The sequence below is a fragment of the Ricinus communis genome, chromosome 10 (genome assembly GCF_019578655.1).
Source record: "Ricinus communis isolate WT05 ecotype wild-type chromosome 10, ASM1957865v1, whole genome shotgun sequence".
NCBI classification, from domain to species: Eukaryota; Viridiplantae; Streptophyta; class Magnoliopsida; order Malpighiales; family Euphorbiaceae; genus Ricinus; species Ricinus communis.
Genome location: NC_063265.1, coordinates 19,908,380 through 19,935,733, shown reverse-complemented (window position 1 = coordinate 19,935,733; position 27,354 = coordinate 19,908,380). Strand labels below are relative to the sequence as shown.

General features: G+C 33.3%; 1 protein-coding gene across 5 annotated transcripts in view; it reads right to left on the bottom strand.

Moving 5' to 3' along the window:
- LOC8287671 (ABC transporter A family member 1) overlaps positions 1–26,095 on the bottom strand; it is a 32,540-nt gene extending 6,445 nt beyond the window's left edge. For 2 of the 5 annotated variants that reach the window (XM_048370208.1, XM_048370209.1), the window contains exons 1-31: positions 25,781–26,091; positions 25,164–25,243; positions 24,683–24,851; positions 21,887–21,969; positions 21,224–21,440; positions 20,530–20,759; positions 20,348–20,408; positions 20,092–20,178; positions 18,759–18,991; positions 18,512–18,626; positions 18,317–18,406; positions 17,432–17,625; positions 17,058–17,170; positions 16,078–16,184; positions 15,409–15,471; positions 14,754–14,840; positions 14,439–14,537; positions 14,150–14,334; positions 12,773–12,827; positions 12,607–12,678; positions 11,538–12,245; positions 11,234–11,412; positions 9,973–10,183; positions 8,904–8,987; positions 8,254–8,295; positions 7,458–7,554; positions 5,448–5,575; positions 5,252–5,356; positions 1,685–1,831; positions 269–529; positions 57–189 (exon numbers count right to left, since the gene is read on the bottom strand). In XM_048370208.1, the coding sequence (XP_048226165.1) occupies positions 57–189; positions 269–529; positions 1,685–1,831; positions 5,252–5,356; positions 5,448–5,575; positions 7,458–7,554; positions 8,254–8,295; positions 8,904–8,987; positions 9,973–10,183; positions 11,234–11,412; positions 11,538–12,245; positions 12,607–12,678; positions 12,773–12,827; positions 14,150–14,334; positions 14,439–14,537; positions 14,754–14,840; positions 15,409–15,471; positions 16,078–16,184; positions 17,058–17,170; positions 17,432–17,625; positions 18,317–18,406; positions 18,512–18,626; positions 18,759–18,991; positions 20,092–20,178; positions 20,348–20,408; positions 20,530–20,759; positions 21,224–21,440; positions 21,887–21,969; positions 24,683–24,851; positions 25,164–25,243; positions 25,781–25,870 (4,525 nt within the window). In that variant the 5' untranslated portion in view covers positions 25,871–26,091. Of the gene's footprint in view, positions 1–56; positions 190–268; positions 530–1,684; positions 1,832–5,251; positions 5,357–5,447; positions 5,576–7,457; positions 7,555–8,253; positions 8,296–8,903; positions 8,988–9,972; positions 10,184–11,233; positions 11,413–11,537; positions 12,246–12,606; positions 12,679–12,772; positions 12,828–14,149; positions 14,335–14,438; positions 14,538–14,753; positions 14,841–15,408; positions 15,472–16,077; positions 16,185–17,057; positions 17,171–17,431; positions 17,626–18,316; positions 18,407–18,511; positions 18,627–18,758; positions 18,992–20,091; positions 20,179–20,342; positions 20,409–20,529; positions 20,760–21,223; positions 21,441–21,886; positions 21,970–24,682; positions 24,852–25,163; positions 25,244–25,780 lie in introns of those variants that run through there. The other 3 variants (XR_007214449.1, XM_048370207.1, XM_048370210.1) reach the window with 3 other exon arrangements.
- Between the last annotated feature and the right edge of the window lie 1,259 nt (positions 26,096–27,354).

The following is a 27,354-nucleotide window of genomic DNA, read 5'->3' as shown; positions in this document are numbered from 1 at the left end:
TATGAAAAAAAATAAATAAATGAATAAAATTAAGCAATTTAATTGCTGTTGCATACCAGATAACATTGAAAGTGTAGTGGTCTTCCCAGCTCCATTTGTTCCTAAGAAACCAAAACATTCTCCTGCTTGAACTGAGAAAGTCAATGAATGGACAGCTATCTTTTTGCCACTCTTTCCTCCAGGATACACCTAAAATGGGTGGCAATATTAATACACTTGAGGAAAAGGTACATTACAGTAGTATTATCATTTACAGATATAAAAATACCTTCTGAAGATTACGTAAGTAGAGGATGGCATTACCAACAGATCCTGAAACCACCCTGTTTCTTTCTGTTTGGACATCTATATCTTCGTCAAAGTCAAGAGCAACAGCTTCAGGAGATTTTAAAAGAGGTTCTGAATAGCCAGAGGAAGAGCCACGCCAAAAATTTCTAAAATTCATCCAGTACTGTGTGATTGTAACCTGAGTAAACTTGTGAAAAGGCAACAGCTCCACCGCAATTGTCAAGAGAAAGTAACCAATGCTCTATCATTAATGAGCAAACTTAATCAGATCAAATTAAGCCCATTTTCATTCAGCATGTGCTAAAAAAAACTATTATAGAATAATTACAACTTGAACATGTTGAAGGCAACTGTTACTCCATAACACTTTCAAATAATATACCATTGATGAAGCCCCAAATAACAGCTAAGGAATTAACACTAAATGATTCTACACATGGCAGCAAAAGTTCAGTTAACCTCATGTCCAGAACCCAATCCTCTGAATCCGTACACGATCAAGTTTCAGTACAGGCTAAGTGATGGTTCTCTGCATTCTTATATTGATAACTCATATCAAAAGCTAGCTCTAAGAAAGAGGGTGCCCAATTCACTTATATACACTATAATAGCTCAGTAACCAAGCGATGTGGGATAAATACAACTTCTAACACCCTCCCTCACGTTTAGCGTGCCATGCAAACGGGCCGGGTCCAAACCTATCATCGCAGACAGAAAACCGGCTCTAATACGATGATAAATGGGCTTGGGTAGAACTCATATCCAAAAGCTAGCTCAAAGGAAGAGGGTGTCCAACCCACTTATAAACACTATAACAACCCGGTAACCAAGCGATGTGGGATAAATACAACTTCTAACACATCACTAAATCTAAATACAAGCAGCAATAAATTTGTTTCAGCTCTCATCTATGTTTATTATTGCTTGTATTTAGCAGTAAAAGTTACATAATTAAATCACTGCTCAACCTAAAAGCTTATCACTGCTTGTATGACTAATCTTGTCATATTACTGAGTTCTCAGCACATATAAAAAGGAAGGGCAGGGTACATGCTTGTTCCCTGACATAAAGTACTAATTCGTAACCAAATTGGCAATGGTTAAAACACATATGATTGATAGTCTAAATATTCCAGAAAGCATGAAATTTCATCCAAAGTTATACAGATATTTAGAGGAAATGGCACAAAACATCGATTGTACAAGTAATGGATGCTTATCAGTGCATTGATTGCCAGCATGACATGGATAAGGCCTCAACTCTAGACCAAAAACCAAAACTTTGATGCAGCATACTGCCTTTCTTACCAAGGACGCATAACTACGACTACAGCCTGGTGTAAATGTAAAATTAGAAACAAAATTGTAGTAGAAGAGTAAGGAAGAAGGCATTAACCTCAATGCCAAGATAAAATATGGAAGCTCCAGTAACATTCCAGTCAAATACTGCATCACTAGACTTATCTTTCATCCCTTGTCGTAAAAGAGCTAGTGAAGCAAGTCCGTCAGCAAAGCAAAACCCAGGTGATATTCTGAAGAAGTTCTGAAAAATACATATAAGACTAGATATGTTAGGAAAGACTGGCAATCATCCATCCATAATCTGTGAAGAATTGCTCACTGGAAAGCAAAGTAAAACACATGCATATCATGTATCAGATGCAAGCATATGCAATTTCAATTCATTTCTCACACCAGTTGGAACTTTAAACATCATAAGGCCAACAAGAAAAAAAAAAACATATTTAGAAAAAAGATAAAAATCTTCCTAAAAACAGAAAAATTATTTACATACTGGACAAATTCCAGAAGCAATTTATTATTTTCCAACAATCCCACTCGTTCAAGAAATCAATAACATCAGATCTAGCCTTTTGGAGCTTCTTGTCAGAATATTAATTATCATTACAAGATATTAGACAAGCCAAACAAGAACCAGGCTTCAATTGCAAATTTTTAACAAAGAGTGAGAACAAATATCTTAACCAAGGAACAATCTCTCCAGGCATCTTCTTTTTCTTTTTTTTCCTTATCTAACTATTCCAAAAGGCACTTTCCAATAATTTTAGCAGAATCTCAAAATAATGGTTGGAAAATTTTAAATGATGGAAAAGTTAAGGCATAAAATTAGTTAATATACTTTGTATTTGGTTTTCCCCATTATGAAATTTCTCCAGGCACTTATAATTTGGTGTATTTAAGTTCCAAAGTGCTAGATTGACCACAAATTGATTCTAACTAGTTATTATCTCTATTAAGCATGCTTCAATACAAAATAAGTAAATATTTGGACATGAATCTTTGAGATCTTCCAAGTTTTGTAAGACCATCCAAATGATAGAGTCAAACTAGCAGGTTAGACACCAATGCACTTATATTAATAAAACCATCATGTAGAACCTGCAATACTGCCATTATGTGCAGGTATACTACGAAAACTTTTAGCTAGTAAAATAGCATTGCAGAGTGCTCTAATGGGAAGAATCATATGAGAAAACAGATTATATTTGAAGTCACCACTAAAGGTGTCACCAAGAAGAATCCAAGAAGCTGGAACTCAAGTTGTAGAAGCTCCATGAGCCTTGACCACTTGTCACTTGCAAAAGATGGGCCTATTTCTTAGAGTCACAAATACACTAGGCCTACTCGTCAAGGCCCTAGATCAACAAACGAGTCTAGAATCCTTTACTAGGCCAAACTCTAGTTATTTAAATAAGAACAAGGATCATCCGACTATTGAGCCATCTTCAGCTATGATACCATGTAAAAGCTCTGTGGCCTTGAGAGTGTTAGGCCAAACTATATTAGCGGTATATGTGGGATTGGCATCTCACTTGCACAAAAATCAATTAGCTTGTGCATTAATCGTCACCACTTATGTCATATCATATACTCATATCTTCCCATGTGGGATTATATTCTCCAACACTATCCTTCAAGTGCAACTGAGCATGGATTGTAACTAGCCAAAAATGAGCCTACTCTTAGAGGCCCATGACGAATACAACTAGGCCTATTCTTTGAAGCCCTGCGTCAACAAACAGGTCTAAACTCTTCTACTAGCCCAAACTCCAGGTTTTCAAATATGTTCAGGATCATTGAGCTATCTTCAGCTTAATACCATGTAGAGAGTCCATAGACCTTGAGTATTGGCCAAACTATATTAATGGCTATTTATGTGGGCCTGGATACTTACTTGCATAAGATCAATTTGCTTGTGCTAAGAACCAATTTTCACCACTTATATGCCATTTATATTCTCATACTTTTTCCATGTAAAATTATATTTTCCAACACTCTTGCTCAAGTGCAATTGGGCCTAGACCTCTTGTTACTTGCCAAAGATGAACATCACAAATACACCTAGGCCTACTCTTTGAGGTCATAGGTTACCAAACGTGTCTAGACTCCTCTACTAGCCCAAGCTCCAAGTCTTCAAATACGAGACCACATTCGGCCGTTGAGCCATCTTCTGCTTCCATTCTACGTGTAAACTCCATGCGTCTTGAGAGTGTTGGCCAAATTATATTAGTGGTCATATATGTAAGGTTAGAAACTTGCCTGCACAAAACCAATTAACTTATGCTAAGGCCCAACCTTCACCACTTATATGTCACTTTATATTTCATACCTTTCCCATATGAGATTATATTCTCCAACAGAAGTATTGAAAACTAGCTTCCAACAAGATCTTGGCTTGAGGATACAAGATACGAAGTGCAAAGTCTTCCAAGTCTTACCAACCAAATATTGTGATTGCCTTCCTAACTTACAGCGGCCGCAAGCAAAACAAAGTAAACAAATTGAATCAAGGTTCTTGTAAAGCCAATGAAGTAATAGAAATTTCAACACTTGAATCATCCAAGTTTCTATCTTTTTCAAAACTTCAAGCAGGCAAAGCCAACTTCTTAATTATACAACAAGAGAACTCTACCATGCCTAAATATCAATCTAATGAGAATTGACAACATGAGTCCTTTACTTTATTCTACTCAATTTAGTCTTAAGGATACACTTTTAATAGGCGAGGGTAGTCCATATTAAGGATAAGTTGAGAAATGTAGATTAAGATGGTTAGGGCATATGATTCACAGACCTATTAATGCTCTAATAAAAAATGTCGACCATATTAAGGTAGATAGAGTAAAGAAAGGAAGGGATAGACCTAAACTAACAAGGAGAAAAAGTTGTATAAAATAATCTAGTGGCTTTACATCATTCTGCAGATGAAGTCCACAACCTTTTAGACTAGAGAAAGAGAATCAATATAGTTGAGCTGAGCTGAGTTTTCTTGATCATTAAACTCCAACAACTTACAAATTAGAAAAAATAAGGAAAAAAGGGAAAACTTAGTGTTACATATACACATACAGAAAAAAAATCCAATCAATGATAGTCTTATGCAACTTCAAAATGGAAGAAAAGGACCTTCAGAAGATAACAATCCAGATTCAGAAACATAAACACGAACGCCCACATAGAGAAAGAAAGACTTAGAAGCCCACACATGTTTATCATCGAGCAAGCCACTTTTAACAAAGTATAGATATTAATCCATATTCATGCAGCATAAACAAGATAGATAGATAGATAGAGAGAGAGAGAGAGAGAGAGAGAGAGAGAGAGAGTATTCAAGTTTCGTTCAATTAACTGTCTTCAGCAACTTCAAAGTCAAAAAGAATGAATTTCAGGAAACAACCACCCATAAGCACAATAAAAGAGAAGACTCAAGGGGTCTCACAAGTTTATCCTAGAGAAAGGCCTTTGTGGTAGAAAAATTATGGATTTCTAGCAAACATTTGAAAGTCTAATATAAGAAGTTTTATCAAGTAAAAGAAATATATCTGGTGTTTTTTTCTTTAAATACCCACTCAAACAACTAACATTTGATTGATTTAAGAATATCCTCATTAAAGAATAAAGTCATGTAGTTACACGTCAAAAAGTGTAAAAAGAAATCAACCTTGAGAACATTATTAGCACTTGTTGTTGTCTCTATAAGCCCCATGATGAATGAGATAACCATAAGAATCAGTCCAGTAAAAAAGTGGACCAGTAGAACCACATTCTGCAAATATAGTAGACATCAATATGGCATGATCATAGTGACTTGGAGGTCCGAAGTAAGAAAAATGTAATGAGATGAATTTCTGCATTACCTGAGCCATGGTGTGATCAGAAAACAAGAATGTAAGACAATATGTTGATGATGCAACTGCTAATCCATACTCCAAAAACAAGAAAATTGTTGGCAAGAAACAATCTCTTCCAATAAACTGATCAAGACCTGCAGACCAAATAAAATTAGATGACAAGGCTAAACAACTGAAAATAGAATACTAGTTCCAAAGAAATCAGCACCAAGAGTGATATATTATATAGCAGGATGAGTTTGAAGTTGTAAAGGGGTTTCGAATGGACAGTTAAATGTTTGACAATAAATAAAGCAAACAAAATTTTGCTCCATTTTAAACATGGGCTGAATCATTAACGTTAAGTAGGAACAATTGGCAGAGGATTTAAAATAATGAATTTTGGCTTACTATACAGATTTTGGAATCTAAAAGTGAAGGAAAGCTTGCTCTACAAACTACCTAGCAATTATTACAGTCATCATTAGATGAAGTTGGTTTTTGCTTCCTTGCATGGTTCTGTTTCAGGGGCTTCTCAAAGAGTTTCTTTTCTAGCATCTAAAATGCAGGTTTGATGATTTTTTTTTCTTTTTTCCTTTCATATTTTGCTTGCACCATAGGAGGTAGCTACTCCTTCCCATTTTTAATCTTTTCTTTCATTCACCAAGTCTCCTTGCAGAAAAGAAACAAAATTAACACTAGGACAACCTATCTATACCTATAATTTACATCCAGTTTCTATGAATGCCTAGGAGATGAAAGAAAGAAACAAGATTTTCCTCCTTTTTCACCTGCATTTATCAGTTTATTTCTGCAAAGAGACCAGCCAAGCACCCCCCGAAAAATTCTCACAATAGCTTCAGGCTATCATTACAAGGTATAACGAGGAAATATGCTTACTATGACCAAGGACCTACAATGCCCATTGGGCTATCAACTTTAAAAACATCAAGCATGTGAAATTGCAGAAATTGAGAACCTAAGTTTAAGTTCAATATGAAACTAGATTAGTGCCCGCTCACAAGGCAGGTTATTTTAACAATAATGAAATTACATTACTAAAAGTAGAAATAATAATCTTAAAAATAATAGTAAAATACTAAAATATTATCATATTTTGGATGTAATTTCTTCTAATAATCGTCAATGATAATTTTCTTTACTCTCAAAAAAAAAAGTAAAAAAGGTGCGAGAGAGAATGAAATGAGAGAGCCAAAGAATGAATGAGAACGAATATGTGACCATTAAAAGAAAAAAAAATGATTTTCTAATTAATAAATAATTAATTCCCATGAATATAAAAAAATTTTAAAAAAATTATAACAAAGAGTTTGAAAAATAAAGAGGAATATAAAAGGTCGTGCCTTCAAAAGGCACAAAATAGACTATTAAGTGCCAACTAATTCTCAAAAGAATAGAAACGTTTTAAAAAGAATATAACGATTTTGAAAAGGAGAAGGAATATTAAAAACAAAATATGCCTTCAAATGACACTAAATAGGCTATTAAGTTCAATTACTCTTTTGGGATAATTAAATATCACAATTAAAGTGTTGTAATTTAAGAATTGAAAAAATATGTTATGATAGATATACTATTCTAAGAATTGAGAAAATAGAGTTAAAATCATACACCCATGGGATAGATAAAGCAATGTTAAAACCTTGCTCTATATATAAATTCCTGAGAATTTTTAATTTTTAGACAAAAACCACACAAAACATAGCTTATATGTTTACATCAATACCTTATATGCTAATGGATACTTGAGAAACAAATAATATCAACCTGACACTATATGAATTTCCAATTCTAATTCATTCTTGGAAGGTGCAATATAACACCATAGTTTGAAAATAAGATAACTATCCTATAAACAGTTATTTTACACTAGTAGTTCCAAATATTTTAGGGGAATGATGGAGATGTTTCCATCAATTTCATTAAACCAATTTATTAAATAATGTGAGTACTAATTGTTTGACCTGAAAATAAAATTCAAGACATGAAGATAAGAATGAAAGCCTGGGAACCTACCAAATATGTAAAAGAGAACTATTCCAAAAGATGAAGGAACTAAGAAGCTGACGAAGTCCCAAATGAATGTAGAAGCCCAATACGAAAGTACAGAAACCTGAGAACAAGAACAAACTGTTCATATTTACTTAAAAAGTTGAAAAAACAACAACAACAATAATAATAATAATTGTTAGTCACATTACTAAAGAATAAGAATTACAAGCAATTTATAAAGAATAAGGTCCAACCAAGCAAGTGGCTAGTTCTAGTCATTTTGATATTGGTTGGACCCAAGCCCAATTCTACATTGACTTTATTTAACTCTCATCTTAATCAATCAATTCAAAATCTAATATGGTATCAGAGCAGGTCCGGCCCAGTTTCTTAATTTCCCGACTTTACGTCTGGATAATCTGTCCTAGCAGCCCGGTTCGGTGTTGTCGTTGCGTTTCAATTCAATCTCAAGTTTTAGGGGAGAATTTCAATTTCAAGTGACAATTGGATCAAAGTCAAATTCCAGTTGCACTTAAGGGGGAGTCTTAGAGATCTTACATCATTAAAGAATAAGAATCGCAAGCAATTTATAAGGATTAAGGTCCAACCAACTAAGTGGCTAGTTCTAGTCATTTTGGTATTGGTTGGAACCAAGCCCAATTCTACTAGTTGGGCTCTACACTCACTCATTAATTTTACTCTCATCTTAATTAATCAATTCAATTTCTAGTAATAATAATATTGGCAAAAAGAAAAACCGATTTAAAAATTATGAAAATATAAAATTCGAGAAGCAAATATGCAAAAAGAGCAATCGTACCCCACTAATCAATTGTTGGTGCTTAGCCTTCACCTCACGTTCCTGGATCAGATAGCATAGATATATTAAAATGTTGTGCCACTACAAAAATATTATGTCAAAATCATTTATGCGAATTTTAAATAACTGGCTGATGAATATAATGACTAAAAATATATTCTCGACAGGCTCTAACCAACAGTTCTAGATGACAACCAGCTATTCTTGCTTGCTTGCCAGTTAGAAAACTTAAAATGACAATTCAAAACTCTTGAATGTTGTAATTATGTTGCATCATGTGGTAAAGTTGAAATAACATCAAAAGCAGTAGAAGAAAATTATGACAACCAATAATACAAATGCATGCTACGAAACAAACTCTTGTGCTGAAACTATTTAACAAAATACTTTTTCTAATTCTCTAGTTATTAAAATGAACACAGTAATTTTCAAAATGAATTGCAAGGTATCACCATAAAGTTTTAGTCTCTGCAATACTTCAGACAATGTTAGACCTATTTACAGTAACTTTATTTCCACAGCTAAATATACCAAATAAGTAAACATTTACGATAACTATACTTGTAATTAGATCTAACACATGCTAATTGAGCAGAGGCATATGGTAATCCATAAAGAAGAATACATATGGTAACATTCAGAAATAATACCTTTACAATGGCGACCGCAAATGAAGCTGGAATAAATGAAAAGGCAATACTAACAATAATAGCAGCAGAGAAAGCATCCAAATCCTACAAAGTTCATAGGAAAACTCGAGCTGTAAATTCATGAAATGGTTGAAAAAAGCCAAAAGATGCATCTATTAGACGCACCAGTACATGTAAAGATCTTATATACTTTAGTTAATGTGAGAAAGAAATAGGATTTCAAACAATTTTATTTAGCATGCAACAAAATGTAAGTGTGTTACTATGTTGTTAAGCTAAACACACTGAGAAGCGTGCTTGTCAGATAGCATTATATAGTGATGAAAGTATTAGACATGGCCATAGAGACTAAGTAACCTTTTTAAGAAAAATTATATTTAATTCTGATAAATAGGCTTGGGTAGAACTCATTCCCAAAAGCTAGCTCAAAGGAAGAGGGTGCCAATAACAGCCCAGTAACCAAGCGATATAGGATAAATACAACTTCTAACACCCTCCCTCACGCTTAGCGTGATATGCAAACGGGCTGGGTCCAGACCCACCATCACAGACAAAAAGCCGGCTCTAATACCATGATAAATGGGCTTGGGTAGAACTCATTCCTAAAAGCTAGCTTAAAGGAAGAGGGTGCCCAATCAACTTATATACATTATAATAGCCCAATAACCAAGCGATGTGGTAATACAACTTCTAATAAATTTCATTAGTATGTCATTCACTAGCATCATGTTTCACCATACTCTTCAAAACGATCTCCTCACTCTACACAAAGTAATAAATGTAAGAGATTCCATATAAATCTAGTTTCAATAAATATTTTGCGTTGGCCTCCGCCCACAATCAAGATCCTATTAGTGCATTTTGAATCCCTATTGCATAACAGAATAAAAGGTGAACATATTATTTTCAGTTCAAAAGCATTACTCCATGTAATGTACTGGATATTATTTTCAGTACTATATAAACAAAACCAACAATGAAAGTAGAACCAATGACCCAATCTAGGTTCATAGTATAACATGTTTGTGTAAAATGCTCGAGAACATTTAACATGAAACGGGAAACATACATGCCGCTGCAAGTGCTGGCTTTTTGTCATTGGCAGAGGGTGGTTGCGTGTCCGAATTGTCATATTTTTTTCACCAGTAGCAAGCCTAAGAATTGCAGCATTCATCACATTGATATATGTTGGAGCAGCATGCTGACAAGAACCATTATGCAGTATGGTATATCCCAAACTCCCATCATCATTCTGACTATCCATCACAACTGCTCCATACCTGCACAGGATCTTATATTAAAATCGAATATAACCAAAAATCCATCGTGATCAAAATGAGGTTCTAAAGGCTTCTAACTTCTAAGGGAAAAAAGTGCAACACTGAGAAATCAGCTCCAGCCTGACTTGCCTAACATAGGATAAAACAAGTTTTATCAAGGAACTAAAGATGTAAACATAATGGCTTTAACAAGAATATTTGTACATATTTAGAATGTTAAAGGTTTCTAATATACAATAAGAGAAAAGAAGTTTCATGAAAAGAGATATATACTAAATAGAAGCTAAATTCTAACTCTTGTCTCCATTAAATTAAGAAGTTTGCTACAAAGAAAATTATAAAAATATAAGGGAAATGTTCTGTGGATTAGGGGTTTGACTCTTCAAGGCCTGTGGTATTTTTTGTATCTATTTAGTACCTTGAGAGTTTCTCCAATGACGGAACTCAATTTTCCAGTTCACATATTGAGTTGCCAGTGTTCAATCAAGCTGATTTTTTATGCTTCGAAATTGTCTCCTCACCAGCTTTTAGATGTGATAAATCGTGAGGCCTGAGGTGGTTGGAATCGTCAGATCGCCACCGGAGATGTCATTGGTTCTTCAATTTTTAATCAATTTTTATCCATGTTTTAAACAAATAATTTTACCATAATGATCCTCGAGTTATTGATACTAGTCTTGCAGGTTTTCGTGATCAGAATTATCGACTGGACAATAGGTTCTAGAACATAGCCCTAAGTCTGTCACCGAAGAAACCTTAGGATACTGAGTTGATATAAAATAAACCATAGCCCTCGAAATGTCAAATCCCATAACCAAACGGTATTAATAAATAACTTTTTGCAAAAAATAATTATGGAAAAGGAAATTCAACCTATATACTACCTCTAAAGAAAAATAAAGAATTGGAATTACTAATGCAATGACTGCAAAAGAACCACGAATCATAGATGCTGTGAGTGATGTAATATTCCACAAGCTCTTTAAAGCAGTTTAAAGGGATTAAAGAAATTTGGGAAAAAATTTCAGTTCAGCATTCAGGTTAGCATACCTCGATTGATATGATTCATTGAAGCTAGACATTAAAAATTCACTCATTGAAAGTAAAACTGGTCCCAAAGTTGGTCCGGCAGCTTTAATGGCATCAGCTAATGCCTTGTCTGAATCAGGAAATCTGTACGCATTCTCTTTAAAGCTTTGAATCCAACCCCCATCAATGTATTCTGCAACCTGCACATAAGTAACTTCATAAAAGTTGGAATGTTTTCAAATCAAGTTTCTAATGTATGACTTAAAAGGCTGCCAGGACAGCATTGAATGATAAAACCAGAAGAAGATAAATATAATTAACAGACCTTTTCTGCAACAGGCAAGGACAGATCAAAAGGAATTGGACCGCCGCCGCCGCCGCCACTTAATAGAGGATTAAAATGTGATGTTGTCAAGGTAATAGATTGCTGATCAGGATGTGGCTTAAGCTTGAGAAGAAGAAGACCAAAAAGCAAGAAGACGGCAGGAACTAAAAGTTGGAAAACAATTGTTTTCCGGTCTCTCCGAGCAGAAATTGCCCTCTTTATAAATAACGCCTTAGTATGTTGCCAAAATGTTGACCTTGAAATAATACAACAGCAGCAGCAGCACTGCATGCCTAAGAAATTAATTAAACTTAAAAATGTAGCAACCATTAAACCACAGGCTCTACCCACTATGGCAGATATCACACTGATAATCTTTCTATAATTTCCTAGCATTTTGGAATCCAAAATTTTTTCTGGTGCATGATTGTGAGCTGTAGGAATCATAAAGTCCGATGAAAGAATATTGCTACTCTGCTTGAAACCATCAGTCTCATCACAGTCACATCCTGCAACTCTCAGAAATACCTCCTCGAGAGTTGTAACCGAGATGCCATAACTTTCAATGCCGATATAATTTTTTTCCTCCATAATATTTGTTTGAGAGTTTGAAACTGCATTTCTCATGCAACTTTCAATTTCCCTGAACATGTTTTCGAAGGCCGATGAGGATGCCAAAGGAAGCTTAAAGGAAACCTCGGTTCCAACCTGGAATAGTAAGAGTATATAGCTCATATGAAACTCAGTATAACTGTAGAACGCGCAAACATATGCATGAGTAAGAAGTTCATACAGTACTAGCATATAACATCCACAACATCATGGGGACATAACATATTACAAATGAAAGCTCAAATTTACCAGATCTTAAAATATCAAATATTCAAACATATAAAAGTAAATATCTCAAAAGAAATGATAGTCAATACAAGTGATAATCCCTTCTTAAAGTATCAATGATCAATAAAGGTTCTGGGCACTGCATTGACCATATGGTATATAATACCAAACACAAGCATGCACAATCAAAGCAGAGGTCCAACTGAGATGCAAAGATCAAGATGAATACCTCACTCACGCATATTGCAGATGGAATATGACGATAAACGATATCAGCAGCCACAGAGGCAGTAGGTGCCGACTGAGAATATAGTGTTAACAATAAGGCCATTGTCAGGATACTAAAAGACATGAACATATAAGATCTCAAACTAATCATCACCAATAGGACTAACCTTTACTAAAGTAAGAGTATAACCAACCCCATACTGATGCTTCAGGAAGAGGGAGCTGTGAACATAATACAAAGTTTTTAGACATGATCATGGAAATTAAACTATCATATTCCAGTTAGGTTGACTTCTATAAAAGAGGGGTAGACAACCCAATACATGAGGAGCAACCAAGGCGTCGGGCCAGCCACCAAGGCCTACCCTCAATATAAGGAAGTTGCATCACGTTATAATTAGGAAAAAGGATCAGATATTCATCCTTTTAATGTGCTCTAAAAATATAATTATAGTAAATATTACACTAAATACTTTTAAAAAATGGTGCCAGTTAATCACAACAAGAAACAGCACACACAAATCATGATCTTAGAGAAGCAAGGAGTAATTCACTTTATCATAAACACAAACATACAAGGGAAAAATGTGCCTGAATGAACCATGTATTAAGAACAAGGGAATAAGATGATTCTCAGAATGTTCACTCTGGCGGTTGATGTTCTCAAAAGGATGATTGGTAGGATAGCTAAAATGGAACGATTAATTGTATTCGTGTAGGTAAAAATGAAGTTGTCATGTCTCATTAATGGTTTACCAATTATACCATTTCGTTCGGTCATAACACAATGCAACTCAACCAAGCCTTGAACTCAAAGCAATCTCTCATAACAATTCCTAAAATACAACTTTTTCTTTTCCGTGGAAGCTTTTTCTGCAAAAATCCCCTAGTGCAAAACTTATTTCAATAGCTTGAAAAATTTATTGAGTTAGGTCACATTTCATTGAATAGATCATTTGAAACTTATTTACAAGCCAATGGGATTTGAGAAAAGTTTCCTCATTCTTTTATCCCAAATAAGAATGAAGATGTTGACGAAGATAAATGGTGAGAATGAGAAAATAGAAATTTATCGACAGAAAAATTTTAAAAATTAAACCGTTAAAAGAAAAAGGAGATTTATAGCCGGAAATTCATATGCAAAACTACTATTTTACCAAAGTAACAAAAAATTACAAGCAAAATAGCTGGATGCAATGGGCAAAGCAGTGTACAGAGCATAGAAACCAAATCTTTTATTATAATTGTGAACAAAAAGTTTATGGTAGTACATGTCATTCGTGCAATGAGAAAAGGTACTAACAGCCTGAAATAAATGGAAAAACTTTCATAACCACTTCTTTAGCAAAAATAATTGTTTAAGGTTCCATTGATTTGAGAAGCTATTTAGAAGTGAGCATGAGAAATGCAATAATCTATAACTAGGTTTCGGAAGACAAGACTATTCACCAACCTGCTATTTAATTCCTTTCTAGAAACCTTTTGGTAGAAGTACAGGAACTTGGGTGAAAAACAGAAATGGATAGTGGTTTATAAGAATTAACCTTCCGCAGCATTTAAGAGAACCATTAGCCATGATAGCTATTCGATCTCCTAGTTCATCAGCTTCATCCATTGAGTGAGTTGTTAGTAATATTATCCTGCCCTTCTTTATCTTTTTGATTAATTGCCATGTCAACCGCATTGAGTATGGATCCATTCCACTAGTCGGTTCATCAAGAATTATAACCTGTGAGAGATGGTGAGAACTAAGTTCCACATATTTTTGAAAAGATTAAAAAGTAAATTAAGAAATTTAAATAAAAAAAAAAACGCTTCACATTTGTGTATCACCTTACTGTTTCCTATCAGGGCAATTCCAAGAGACAATTTCCTCTTCATACCACCAGAAAGAGAGCTCACGACAGTGTTCATTTTATCAGCCAAACCCACCTGAAGTGAAATTAGTCACTCTGTAACCTCATAAGACATACTAGAAAAGTGAAATAAAAATATAAGGGAGCAAAAGCAAACATGTGAAGATTAAATGTGGAATTCCAATTTGCAAAAGCATTTTACAGTTCATAGTTTAAAAGGCTAAAAACAGCTTATAGTTCAAAATTTTAGTAATAAATGCACATAAATCAAATTACAGTTGGAGAAACTCACTTCCTCAACCATAACAGTTATAGCAGTCTCCAAAGCATCTTCCTCCACACCTTTGAGTGTGGCAAACATTTCCAAATGCTCTCTCACCTAGACAGAGTAAGAAACCAGATGACTTGATGCCACAACAAATACATTTAAATATTCAGTATTTCAAGAAGAAAAGAGAGATCTACTGTTTCATATCAACAAATCCATGCAATCAAAATAGGAAATCTAAGGTAATGTCACAAAAACTAATGAGTCATTAGCATTCTGCCACTTTTTTTTTTCCAATCCTTGTTCTTCATTCACTTCTTCCTACTGCATGTTGAAGCATTCAATGATTTATACACTCTTCAGGTTTGATTAAATTTTACTTTTAAGGGCACCTGAAATCAAATACTTTGTGACAGTAAGAAATGGATACCCCCAACTCCAACAATATGCCTGGGACTTTTCATGTGATACTAGAAGGAACAGAAATAAGGACCACAATAATAAATTTAAGACATTACATGTATGCTAAGATAGTCAAATTTTCTTGATGCACTAATGCAAATGACAAGAAAAGCTTCTTTCCGTATATAATATCCAGAAGGCAAACATTTTTAAGCACATGGGCATAATCTGTATAATTAGACACAAGTTGGAAAAGTAAACAATCCCTGTTACTTACAGTCAATTCTGGAAAAAGAATATCATGCTGTGGGCATACACCCAATCCATTCCGTATCTCATCCTACAGAAGATATCAGATTAATTACCAGATTAGAAACATATCAATTCAACAAGAAAAAAGAAAGGGAAAGGAAAAGAAAATGAAAGAAGAATGTACAAACTTAAATGATTAGATGCTTATAATAATTTACATCATAAGATCAGAAAACATAAAACTCCAACCCCAGAAGAGGGGGCAAATAGAGAATCCTTCCTATCAGGCACATTTTGCTTAAGATAATCTTTGTGCCTTGACAATAGACACAGAGCACATAAACTTGTCCTTATTGTCCTTTTACTTTAGAAGAAGCAAAACATCCATATTCCACACCCCCCCACTCCAAGAGAGCATGCGCAATAAACAATCAGAAGTAAATAAAAAAAAAAAAAAAGGAAGAATTCAAATATATCGTCAGCCAGATTGAATTAAGAAAATCTCAGAACAGAGTAAATTACAAATGTTAGACAATTCATCAATACAACAAAGGAACCTCAAAAGGCAGAAAAGGAAAGAAGCATAAGTATTGCACCAGAAAATGCTACAAGAGCATTCATCAGATACACATCAAACCATTTCCAAACTGCAAAAGGGGATGAAAATAGTTTCAGGAAAAGAAAGATCAATTACCATATCTGTCAGTATATTCTTTCCAAACACCAAAGCATCCCCAGAAGTAGGAGGAAGAAGACCGACAAGCATTGAAATTGTTGTGCTTTTTCCCGCTCCATTGTGTCCTTGAACACCACAATATTATCTCAGTATATTAAATCAGATTATCCTTTGAAAGAAAAGAAAAGAAAAAGGTTTTTCTTCTTTCCCTGAGCAAAGCTACAATGCCAAACATAAGAATCTGCACATCATAGAGAAAAGTTCAAGTGTTTGTGAACAACTCTATATATTCTTTCCCAGACTATTCAGCTTTGCTAGCATTTTTAAGGATAGTTCTTAATAAGGAAACTAAATTCAAATGTAAGGGGTTTATGTTTACCTACAGGAGATCAGATTTTTAGGGTATATGAAAAATGGCCAACTATCTTGATAATCTACACTGGATGTAACATGTTTTTGAGATCATAGAAAGTAAGAATAAAAAAACCTTCTGCAATTATACTAACAAGAGAATGAGAAGTAAAAAAAAGTGACAATTAGACAATGGAATGAATGTAAACAGAAGTTTATGCCATTAAATAAGAAATAATGCCAATAATCAATACAAGGTAGACAACACAGACCTAAATTAGCAAATAACAAGGTCAGTAAATTATCAACAGACTTGAAAATGCAAATACAGGCACATCATGATTCACAAATCTCTAAATCAATTAGTCAATTTCAAATTCATGCACCTTAGGCTTTAAAAGTTAAAAATAAAACACAGCTAAGCTATGTCAAGTGCAAAGGTAGTTTCATTGCAGAACTATTTTAATGTATTACAAAAGGCAAGTTCAAAATGTATGTATCATTAACTAGAAAGGAAAGCAGACATGTCATAAAATGTATGCCATATGAGCAAATCATTATTCTTCTGTAGGTATAGAATTAAAACCAATACCAAATATGTGGCAGGAAAAAGGAATGAAGGTAAGGAAAATAGCTGCAGAACCAACCTAAAAGAGCAAGAATCTGATTTTCATACAAGGTGAGTTGTAGTGAATTAACAGCAGCACATTTCCCCCTCTTAGTAGCATACACCTTACACAGGTTCCTAACTTGGATGCATCTACAAATCAAACAAAAGTGCGTAAGATGAAAAACCAAATTAACATGTACAAAGATGTCTTAGTAGAATTCCGTGGCCTCAAAGTGTTGGGTCAAACTCACATCAATGGCCATATAAGCGGGGTTGGAACATCACTTGCACAAAAACCAATTTGTTTGTGCTAAGGCCCAATCTACTCCACTTATATATATATAATATTCTAATATTTGTCCCATGTGGGATTCTATTCTCCAACTGTCTTAAAAATTTGAGTACATATACCTATTATCAAGTTCGTGTTGCTTCATATCCAAGCTTATTGCCTCAACAGCAGGTTCAATAACATCCATTCCCCCAGAATATGCATCTTTAGCTGAAGACTTATCATTAATTTTAATTGTGCTTTTCGTTCTCCAGAAGCAATTCTTGAATAAGAAGTTCCAAGGGTAACGCACTCCATTTTCCCTGGGAAGGACCTATCATATGCACCGATATCAATAAGGTTTGTGGAAAACAAACTAACATGGATCATATCAGGAAAAGAATTGGTGGAATGATAAATAAATCCAGGTATCCTTTTTCCAGCGAAAGTACATCATACAACCCCTTTTCGCCTCTTTCATGTTGGTAGGATAACCATAACCAATTAGGACAGCACCTTGTAGTTCAAGAAAGCTGCTGAACAAGTAATAATTATTTAAGAGCCAAATAGCTATAAGCCATATAAGTGACGAAATCACGTAAAAGAAGACGTTAACAGCTGAATGATAAGATGTCATACTTGACAGGGCATCCAACATTAAAGAGGAAAAAAATGCATGGTTCTCTTGCAAAACCATGATGCTGCTCCTATGTTTTAGCACGTGACCACCAGATTAAAAGGACCAACCTTATTACCAGGACTTACCCCCTCCACAGTCTTACTTTCCCTCTCTTACACTCTGAAGTCATAGGATAATTAACTAAAATCTCTTTCAGAAGATTAAAGATTCCCTCACAGATTTTCAATGTTAATATGAAGGAAAAGGAAAAGCATTAAAGAAGAATGAAGGGGCAGAATAAATGTACTTCAAATAGCATTGCCAACAATACAATGCAAAATAGAGAAAGGTACTAAACCCTTATGCCAAATCTCAACAAATAGTAAAGGAGTTCAAGAAAAGGCACCTTGTCAAGGTATAGACCAGCAGCACAATATAACAGAGTGTCAAGCCACATCATCAATAGGCAGACCAAAAAATTCACTCCAGATGACCCCTGCACCAATAATTGCTAAACCATCAGGAGAGAAAGAAAAAAATGCCCTGAAGGACGGAACTGAAGAGAAAAGAAAAATATCAAAAACCCCATGTAAAAACATACTAGCCACATGTTGCTCCAGCGAAGGCCAACATGAGCACGCTCATAATCAGCAAAGTTAATTGATCCTAGAGCAAAAGCCGTAGGTGAAAGCAAAGAAGCTATGACCTTCAATATCCTATAAGACCAAAGTGTTAGACAAAGATCATCAGCATTCTAAAAAAAGAGTAAATGCAGCAATTACTTCCATAATAAGTTTCTTTCTCCAAAAAGTTTTCAAACATAAAGTGCTACCAGCACAAGTACTTACGTCGGGACAGCTGGGTCATTAACAGTATAATAGGGAAAGAATGCCCCAAGAAAAGACAGTGTTCCAACTGCAACAGCTGTTTTTGCTCGTGTGAAGAATGTAGAGATAAAAAATGACAGCATAATTGCGCTGAGTCCAAAAGAGAAAAAATACACAAAAACCACCGACTTATCGCTATAATAGAAAAGGTTATCCATGGTGCAAGCTGTAATTATCCCAGATGAAAGTGCAAACTGCATAAAAAATAAAAACCAGAAAATGAGAAATAGACAATTCAAAAGGAAAACACAAAAGGAGGCCTCTGTTAATCATGAAATACCCCCCATCCCTTATTCTTGATAGGACATATATAAAATCAAACCTCGCTCCCCTCACAAAAAATAATTCCACCCTACCAACCAAAAGAAACAGATGAAACATTGGGAAAAAGAAAAACCAAATTCCTCAACTGCTTTACCAATTTCTTTATGAGGATGTCTATACAGTGTGGGGACTAGGAAAAATACTTGTGTGCAAACTGCAAAGATAAGACTGGATATCTATATCTCATTCCTCTAATCAGGCACAAGAGAGTACAGAAATATGGTCCATAGTGGAGTTTATCATAATAAAATCACGTCAATCTCCTTCAGTGTATTGTACATGTCAAACAATTTACTTTCAGTGATAGACTATACAAAATCTCATGCTTGAATGGGCCTGAAACACCACAGATCAACCACATCTTCCTCGAAAACAAGTGTAAATCTTGCTTGAATGAAAGGAGCAGAAAACCAAAAAAAAGTGATCACCAGAAATACTTCTCCGTCATAGCACCAACAGAATATCTCCACCACTAACCTCAACAACAAAAATATTACATCTCTAACTCTATGAGATGGCAACTGCCACCACCAGCATTTCAACTAATAGACAGAAGGCGAATCTATCATCATCAGAAAAACTAAAGCTAACTATGTGCAAATTTTGGTCAACACTGCATGAATAATTGATACTGGAGCTATCTAAAATTGCATCAATGCTCAAAAAGTTGTTTATAACTAATTTGTCTTGACTGATTAAATTTACAGGGTTATAGCTGCAAAGTTTGTCTTTTGCCACCACCAAAGAGTTAACCCAGCACTCAAATGCCCAAGTGAAAGTGAACATATATGTCAGCAGGCACAGACAAAGTAAACATGCAGGCAACATACATAAATTAATGTGTTCATTAGTATTGCATTAACCATGGAAACATGATATCCATCCAGAATAATCATCCAAAACCATTTGCTAATTTAAACAAGGGCATAAAGTATTTAGCATTTGATCTGAAGACAAATAGGAAATTCACCTGAAAAGCATAGGCAATAAACCAAGAGAGATGAAATACTCCATCTTTTAATCCCATCATGTAGAGACCTTCTCTTATCTTCTGTTCCTGAAATATTAGAATCAGTAATGGATTAATATCAAAAATGAAAAAGATAATAATAATAAATAGATGATATGATTTAAGCTATTAAATGGCGGGAGATTTACAAGCAGAAATAAGAAATGTGCATGGATGCACCATTAAGTTTTATAGCAACTATCAGTCATTACCAAACCTTCTCGAACACAGAATAGCTGATAAGACGAGAGATTGGATAGAGAAATCCCAATAGGTACCTGCTCAAAGGTCAGTCAACCAGATAGAGTTGTTAAGAAGAAAAAGAGCTGTCAAAAAGAAAAAGTAGCTGAAAGTATATACTATAAAAAGATGAGCATTCACGGAAAAGAAAACACATACAGTACTCCCATGACATTCTTGACAATAGACTGGAACTCATCATCCGTGTATTCGCGGGTGGGAAAGGGAACAATTCTAATTGTTGAAGGGCTAAAATTCTTCCATGTAAAATTGAGCGAAGAAGAGCTCCTAGATGAATTGGAAGATGGAAGCTCTATATATTCACTTGAAGTCTTAGTCTCGCTCTGCTGGGCAGAAAAAATTATGAATGAATCTACCAGCTGCTGAAGCTGCAGAAAGCATGAAAGCATTAGCCGATCCATGGAAAGGAAAAGATGAAATAATTATATAAGTGAACCGATCAAATTCCAATAATATTTGGGAAGCATAAGTATTAACAGCAAGGACATGCTACAATTCAAACGAAGAAATGAAATATAGGCCACAACAGTTCATTTTCAAATTAGTGGCTACATAAAATCTAACCAAGTTCTATTTTGGGCCACTAACCAGATGAGGTATGTTCCAAAATAAGCACAATTGCAAAAGGATAGAGAGAGATAGAGGGGTAGGAGTAACATTCTTTATCTGACAATGCCTTTGATTGAAAATTGATAAAATTGAAAGATATAAGACCAGATTTAAGCTAACCACATTACAGATAAATAAACATTCTTTATTAGCCAATTAAGATTCCAAATAAATATATGAAATGAGAAACAAAAACAGTGAGAAAAGGTATAAGCAACCATACAGTGAAGAATCCACTGAAGCTGTATTGCATTGTTGGTATTGGACTAACACCCAATTCCAAGTCATTTAGATAAGGGCCATTCACATCCATAATGGTTTTAACATCAGGGAACCCTGAGAAAGCCCAAGTGTGATTGAGACGTATGCTGTAATCGAATAATTGAGGACCTTGATCATGAAATATAATAGCTCCTTTGATTTTAGGATTTGAACAATTCCTAGACAAAGAAAATAGAAACCATCAGATTCATTGATGCTGTGACCAAAAAACCATGTTTTCATTTCCTGTAAAATTCAAAAAAAAAAAAAAAAAAAAAATAAGGTAAATGGAACAAAGATTCTTTTTATCTCTAGTAAACATAAGCAGCTACATGCCACTACTGGAAGATGAAGACATACATGAAGAGCACCATATTGTAATGCCATAATAACTCCACAATGACTTGTGATTACAAACAAGCATTTTAATGCCCAAGACTCGAGTTATTCACAGATAAACCAGCACCCCGGTTCTTTTCACAGAGAAATCTTAAAGAATCCATCAAGTAATAATCAGCCCATAACTCAAAGTAAGACTAATGCTTTAACCACAAACAATTGCCAGACATCATTTAGGCACTTGAAAAATGACATTCATCATTAGAATACCAAGAATATGACTTACTTGACTCCACCGCAAGCACCATAGTGATCTGAGCATATATAGGTTTCCAACTCCAGTTCATCTTTGTAGATTCTAGAAGCTTGCTGCAAAATACAAAATAGATCCATGAGGGTCACAAGTCATAAATAAAAATATTGCAGTATAATATCAGTAATTTCTGATAACTTTGACCCAGCAAGAAATTGCGGAACTTTTGTGATCAGAAACAAATTTCATCAAGGAAAAATAAAAGAGAATCTAAAAGAACCGAGGACTTATTAGAATGAAATAATATACATAAAATGCTGCCCCATCTATTGGAAAAAAAACGACCAACGAGAGAGGCAAAAGGGAAAGAAGAGAAGAAAGCTATGAGAACCTAGGACAACAAAGTGGAAGCATCTTCTTACAATGCAATAACATACCTAAAAGACTGTATAATGACCTCCCCAATAAAAATATTTCCCTTACTACTCAACTACACCTAATCCTGACCTAGTTACAATCATCTCTATTAATGTCTTTCCCACATTCCACTGCATTTAGGCTACATCTATAGAAAAGTCCAAGACTGCTAAACGTCCATCACTTACAACACCTTATATCATTCTAGGTCTACAGTCTTTGTGGGCATTCAATATGTTTGACCACCTATCTAGTTCATTCTTGTTGATGAAATATCTTAGGCTTCCTCCTGTAGGACCGCAACCAATTAAACTTCCTTTGGGTTGAATCTTTTGTTATATTGTCAAAAGTCTTTGAACAGAGCTTGTTAAATAATTTTTAAAGATTCCATCATTTCATCGATCGAACTAAATACCCCATGTCCATTGAAAACTCATTTTCTAACTGTCTAACATTTTAGTTATTCATGGTCTCTTTGACCTAGTAATATAAAATGTCACTCCCAAATGTCTTCATAGTTATCGATAAAAAGTGTGAAAGCCAAATGTCATCATACTTATCATTAATTTCAACACAACTTAGCATAATGAGTATGAGATCATAAACGCTTTCAATTGCCAATGATCTTTTGTGTGAAAGGCAACATTAAATATCATAATATATAGTTGAAAACTTACATTATACTTCAAACATTAGGTTCAGTTTATAGTTCTCCTACACTAACAACATACTCAAAAGAAAGCACCAAATAGACTGAAGTGATCCACCTCTTTAAGTATCTCTAAAAATAGCAAATAAATCAACAGCAACCCTCTAGCCTTAACGTCTTAAACAGTTTCAAACCCAATTCTTAAATTTGCATTCATGAGCCCTCAAGGAGAATATCATAGTTGCCACCTCTAAGGCTACATTAGTGAACATATATATATATATATATATATATATATATTACATTAGTGAATATATAAATATATGTATGTATGTATGTATATGTATATGTTGCAAGGTTATACAAGGGACATGTATGAACATTAGGAGAACTTTCATAGTAACCGACACATCTCTAAGGCCACATTCAATAATAGGTTGGAAAATATATTGAATTTCATTATCTTAGCCCCTTTCAGTTGAGCAAATGATGTACTTGTAGTGATGTCCCATGGCGACAGTCTGGTGGCAACTATGGTAGTTTGGACATTTTTCACACCTTTAACCTAACTCCATAAATTAACATTTCAACCATCCTAGTGTCGGATGTTAAACCCATGTATAATTTCAACCAAATGCTCTAACTGTAGTGACATCGTAATAAAAACTTGAAACGATAATTCATCAAATTCCCTTATGAAATCGCCTACACCATCAGTATCTTGTCGTATCAAAGCTTAAGGTGGATAAATTTTTCCTTTTCTTGTTTCTTCTACAGACTTTGAACTAATTATTAGGTACATAATGTGAGGGCTACAGCAACAAAGTGCAGTGGATGATACAATTATCTTAATAGCTTCACTAATGATTCCTAGATAGCCATCCCGTGATATGACGGTAAAGAAGCATACCAATATAGTATGTTTGTTACCTAGAGCCATTTTTTAGCAAATTAATACCAAATCTTGATTTCAATGCCATACTATACTGAAGAGAAAGAAAGAAAGAAAAATAAAAAGCAAAATAATCCCTGCCCTTCTACAATTCTATGTAAGAACAAATACCCAAAAGCACGTATTTATATTAACTTTGTGTCACATTCCTGTTCAACTTTCATATTTATATTACGACAGCAGAAATTTTTAAATAACAGCCTATAGATAAACAGTGATACATAAGATTTTTAAGGTGTGTATTAAGCCATATCTCTATATCTATTCTGCATCTCAATTATTCTCTACAAGTTCAATGAAACAATTGAGAAAATCTTATGCAAATGAGTACATTAAACAACCAGCTAGTTCATGGAAACGAATAGAAAAATATGACCAGACAGCAGAAACTGCCTTCTTATTATCTTGGTCACATTTATTCCTTTGATTAAATCAGAGAACTATATTGTAATTCTTTGTTATTTGATAAATGGGCTTGGATAGGACTCATTCCCAAAAACTAACTCAAAGGAAGAGGGCATCAAATCCACTTATATACACTATAACAGCCCAGTAACCAAGCGATGTGGGATAAATAAAACTTCTAACATTATTTAAATTTGACAAGGCTGATAATTGATTGGCAGAAGGGAATTTATGATCCTAAAACTATACCACAGAAGAATAGAAAGTTAAATCAAAATAATAAAATTGAAGACTCTGATGAGCAATATCTAAAGTGGCTAAAAGTAATCTGGACCATAAATTACACCTGAAAACACAAAATGATTTATAGAATGGAAATCTCAGAGAAAATACTATTAATAGGTACCCTAAGTAAAGGAAACTTTATCGACAGGAAGCGGATCATCATCCTTGTTTCTTCTGTATCTGGTGCAAATGCCAAAAGCTCTCCCTCTGCCAACAATACTTCCAGAACTTGTTGGAAATTTGGGGAAATTCCTTTGCCCACTTCTACAAACATATCTTCCCGTATATACCTGGAGACCAATTCAATAAATACATAGTGCCATTCACTTCACACAATATCATGAGTAGAGAATTACACTATAATGAAGTAACCACGAAATCAATTCACTTTAGTTAATAAACCATCATTGGCTTAAAATTTGTGAGTTTCTCTTTCCACATAATAAACCAGCCAACAAAAACAATTTAAAAAAAAAATATTAAACAAACAATTTGGAGCTTTTGTTATCTGTTTTATCCCAAAATTCGTAATCAGAAAAAGGTGCCTAGAAACACATGAAAGTAAAGTAGATTGAAAGGCAAATAGGCAATAGTGGACTTACGGCTGGGCAGGGTGAATTCGTGTATCAACTCGCGTTCGTACAGCTATTAATAGTAACATTACAATCGTGGGAAGCAAAATCTGGCAGAAACCAAAAGAAAAGAAAAAGAACTTATAAATTCAAAGAGCAAATAAAATGCAAATAGTTACTTGGGTGTCCATACCACGCTCTTCAAGAAAAAGACACTTCTTGATCACAAAGAAAACACAAAATTAAAATGAATCAAATCAAGCTAAATGGAAAAAAAAAAAAAAAAAAGGCAAAAGGAAATCAAATCAAATTAAGTAAGCTGAAACAAAAAAAATAAAGAGCATAATTCAAGAACTGAAGAATGAAAATCTAATCAAATGACAACCACCAAACCCACAAAACTATATACATTGAAGAACTAAAGAAAAAAAATAAAGAAAATGAACTGAATTCAGATAAGCTGAAACAAAGAGTAAACGAGCAAACTTCAAGACATAAAGAATGAAACTGTGATCAAACTACACCCACACACACACAACAACAACAAGAACAAGAACTATATAGATATACTAAAACCATACCAATAATAATAATTAAAAGAACAAAATGTTTGATAATAACAATAGTAGTAAACAAAAGAACCAAACCTCAGCAAGAGTAACAAAAGGGTGACGAATTTTGAGAAGCCAATTCTTGCGAAGCATAGCTTTCAACTGCCTGCGTGTCTTCTTCCCCATTTGGTTATGTTATTATCGTCCTCAAATTTTCACAACAAAACTCTAAAACCCTAAGATAAAGAGAATTTCATAGAGAGAGAAGTGTGGGTGTGGATTTTGGAGATAGAAAATGAAGATAGTTTTGACTGGTAAGGTGTAAGAAGAATGAAAAAGAAAAAGAGAGAGGTGGCAATGGGAGATGAATATGGTTATTGGTTAAGGAACCTATGCGGACATTTCCAATTCCAACGGCTTTTTCATTTTCACTTTCTTTTCTTCTTTTTTTGAAAATCATTTTCACTTAAAAAGCAAAAAAAAAAAAATTGGTTTTTTCCAATGACTTTTATAACAAAAATTTATAATAAAATTTAAATAATTTTAAGAATTTTGAAAGCATAAAATTTAATTAGTATTAAATTAAATCTATAAAGAAAATGTTCTAATAAACTATATAAGAATAATATCCCATACAAAATGTAATTATTAATTTATTAATTAATATTTAATTATATTTATATAAATTAATATTAGAAAACGTAATTAATATTTTAGCAGGATTAAAAATCCGTAACATATTGATTATACTACTTTTATGATTAAAATTACTATTTGGTTTAAAGAATAATATATAATTAGTGTACTAATTTGATAATTTAAAAACTAATACTTATATATTTAAAGTAAATATGTTAAAAGATTAATATATTAAGAATAAATATACATATCAGAAAAAATTTCATATTTAAGCATTTATATCTATAATATTTTAGAATTAAAAGTTATTATTGAATTATATAATATTATTTAAGATTAAAATTACTATTCAATTAAAAGGTAACATATTAGTTAATGCATTAATATAATATTTTAAATAAAATAATAATATAAAGCTATAAAACTATATATCAGTAATGTTTTTTATCAAAAGATACAAAAATTTAGATCTTTTTATAAAAATTATTATAATCCATGAATATAATTAATATTTATCAATCTTTAATATATAAAATGTAAAATTGATGGATTTTAGATATCAGTATTTAAATTGAAGGATAAAGTTTAAAAATTAACTCTGTAGTTTGGCGTTTTTACACTTGAAGAATAGAGATATTTTTTGTATCAAAAAAGTAACATATGTTTTCTTTTATTAGTATTTTTTAGATACATTTACTATTTTCTATTTTTAAATTATAAATATTAATATAATATAAATATTTGATAAAATAAGTATTTTTAATTAATTTAGTATCTAATTAGATATTTGGTGTTCACAAAAATTATTAAAATTTTTATATTTTTAATTAATCAAATTTAAAAAATATTATTTAAATAAAATTATATTTATAAAATTCTTTAATGTATTGTTAGATATCACATTACTTATAAAATCATAATTTAGTAATAGTTTGTATTAAATATATGAAAAATTATATGAAAATAATAAAAATATAAATATATATTTAAGAAATATTAAGAAAATAAAATATATAATACTTCTTTGATGT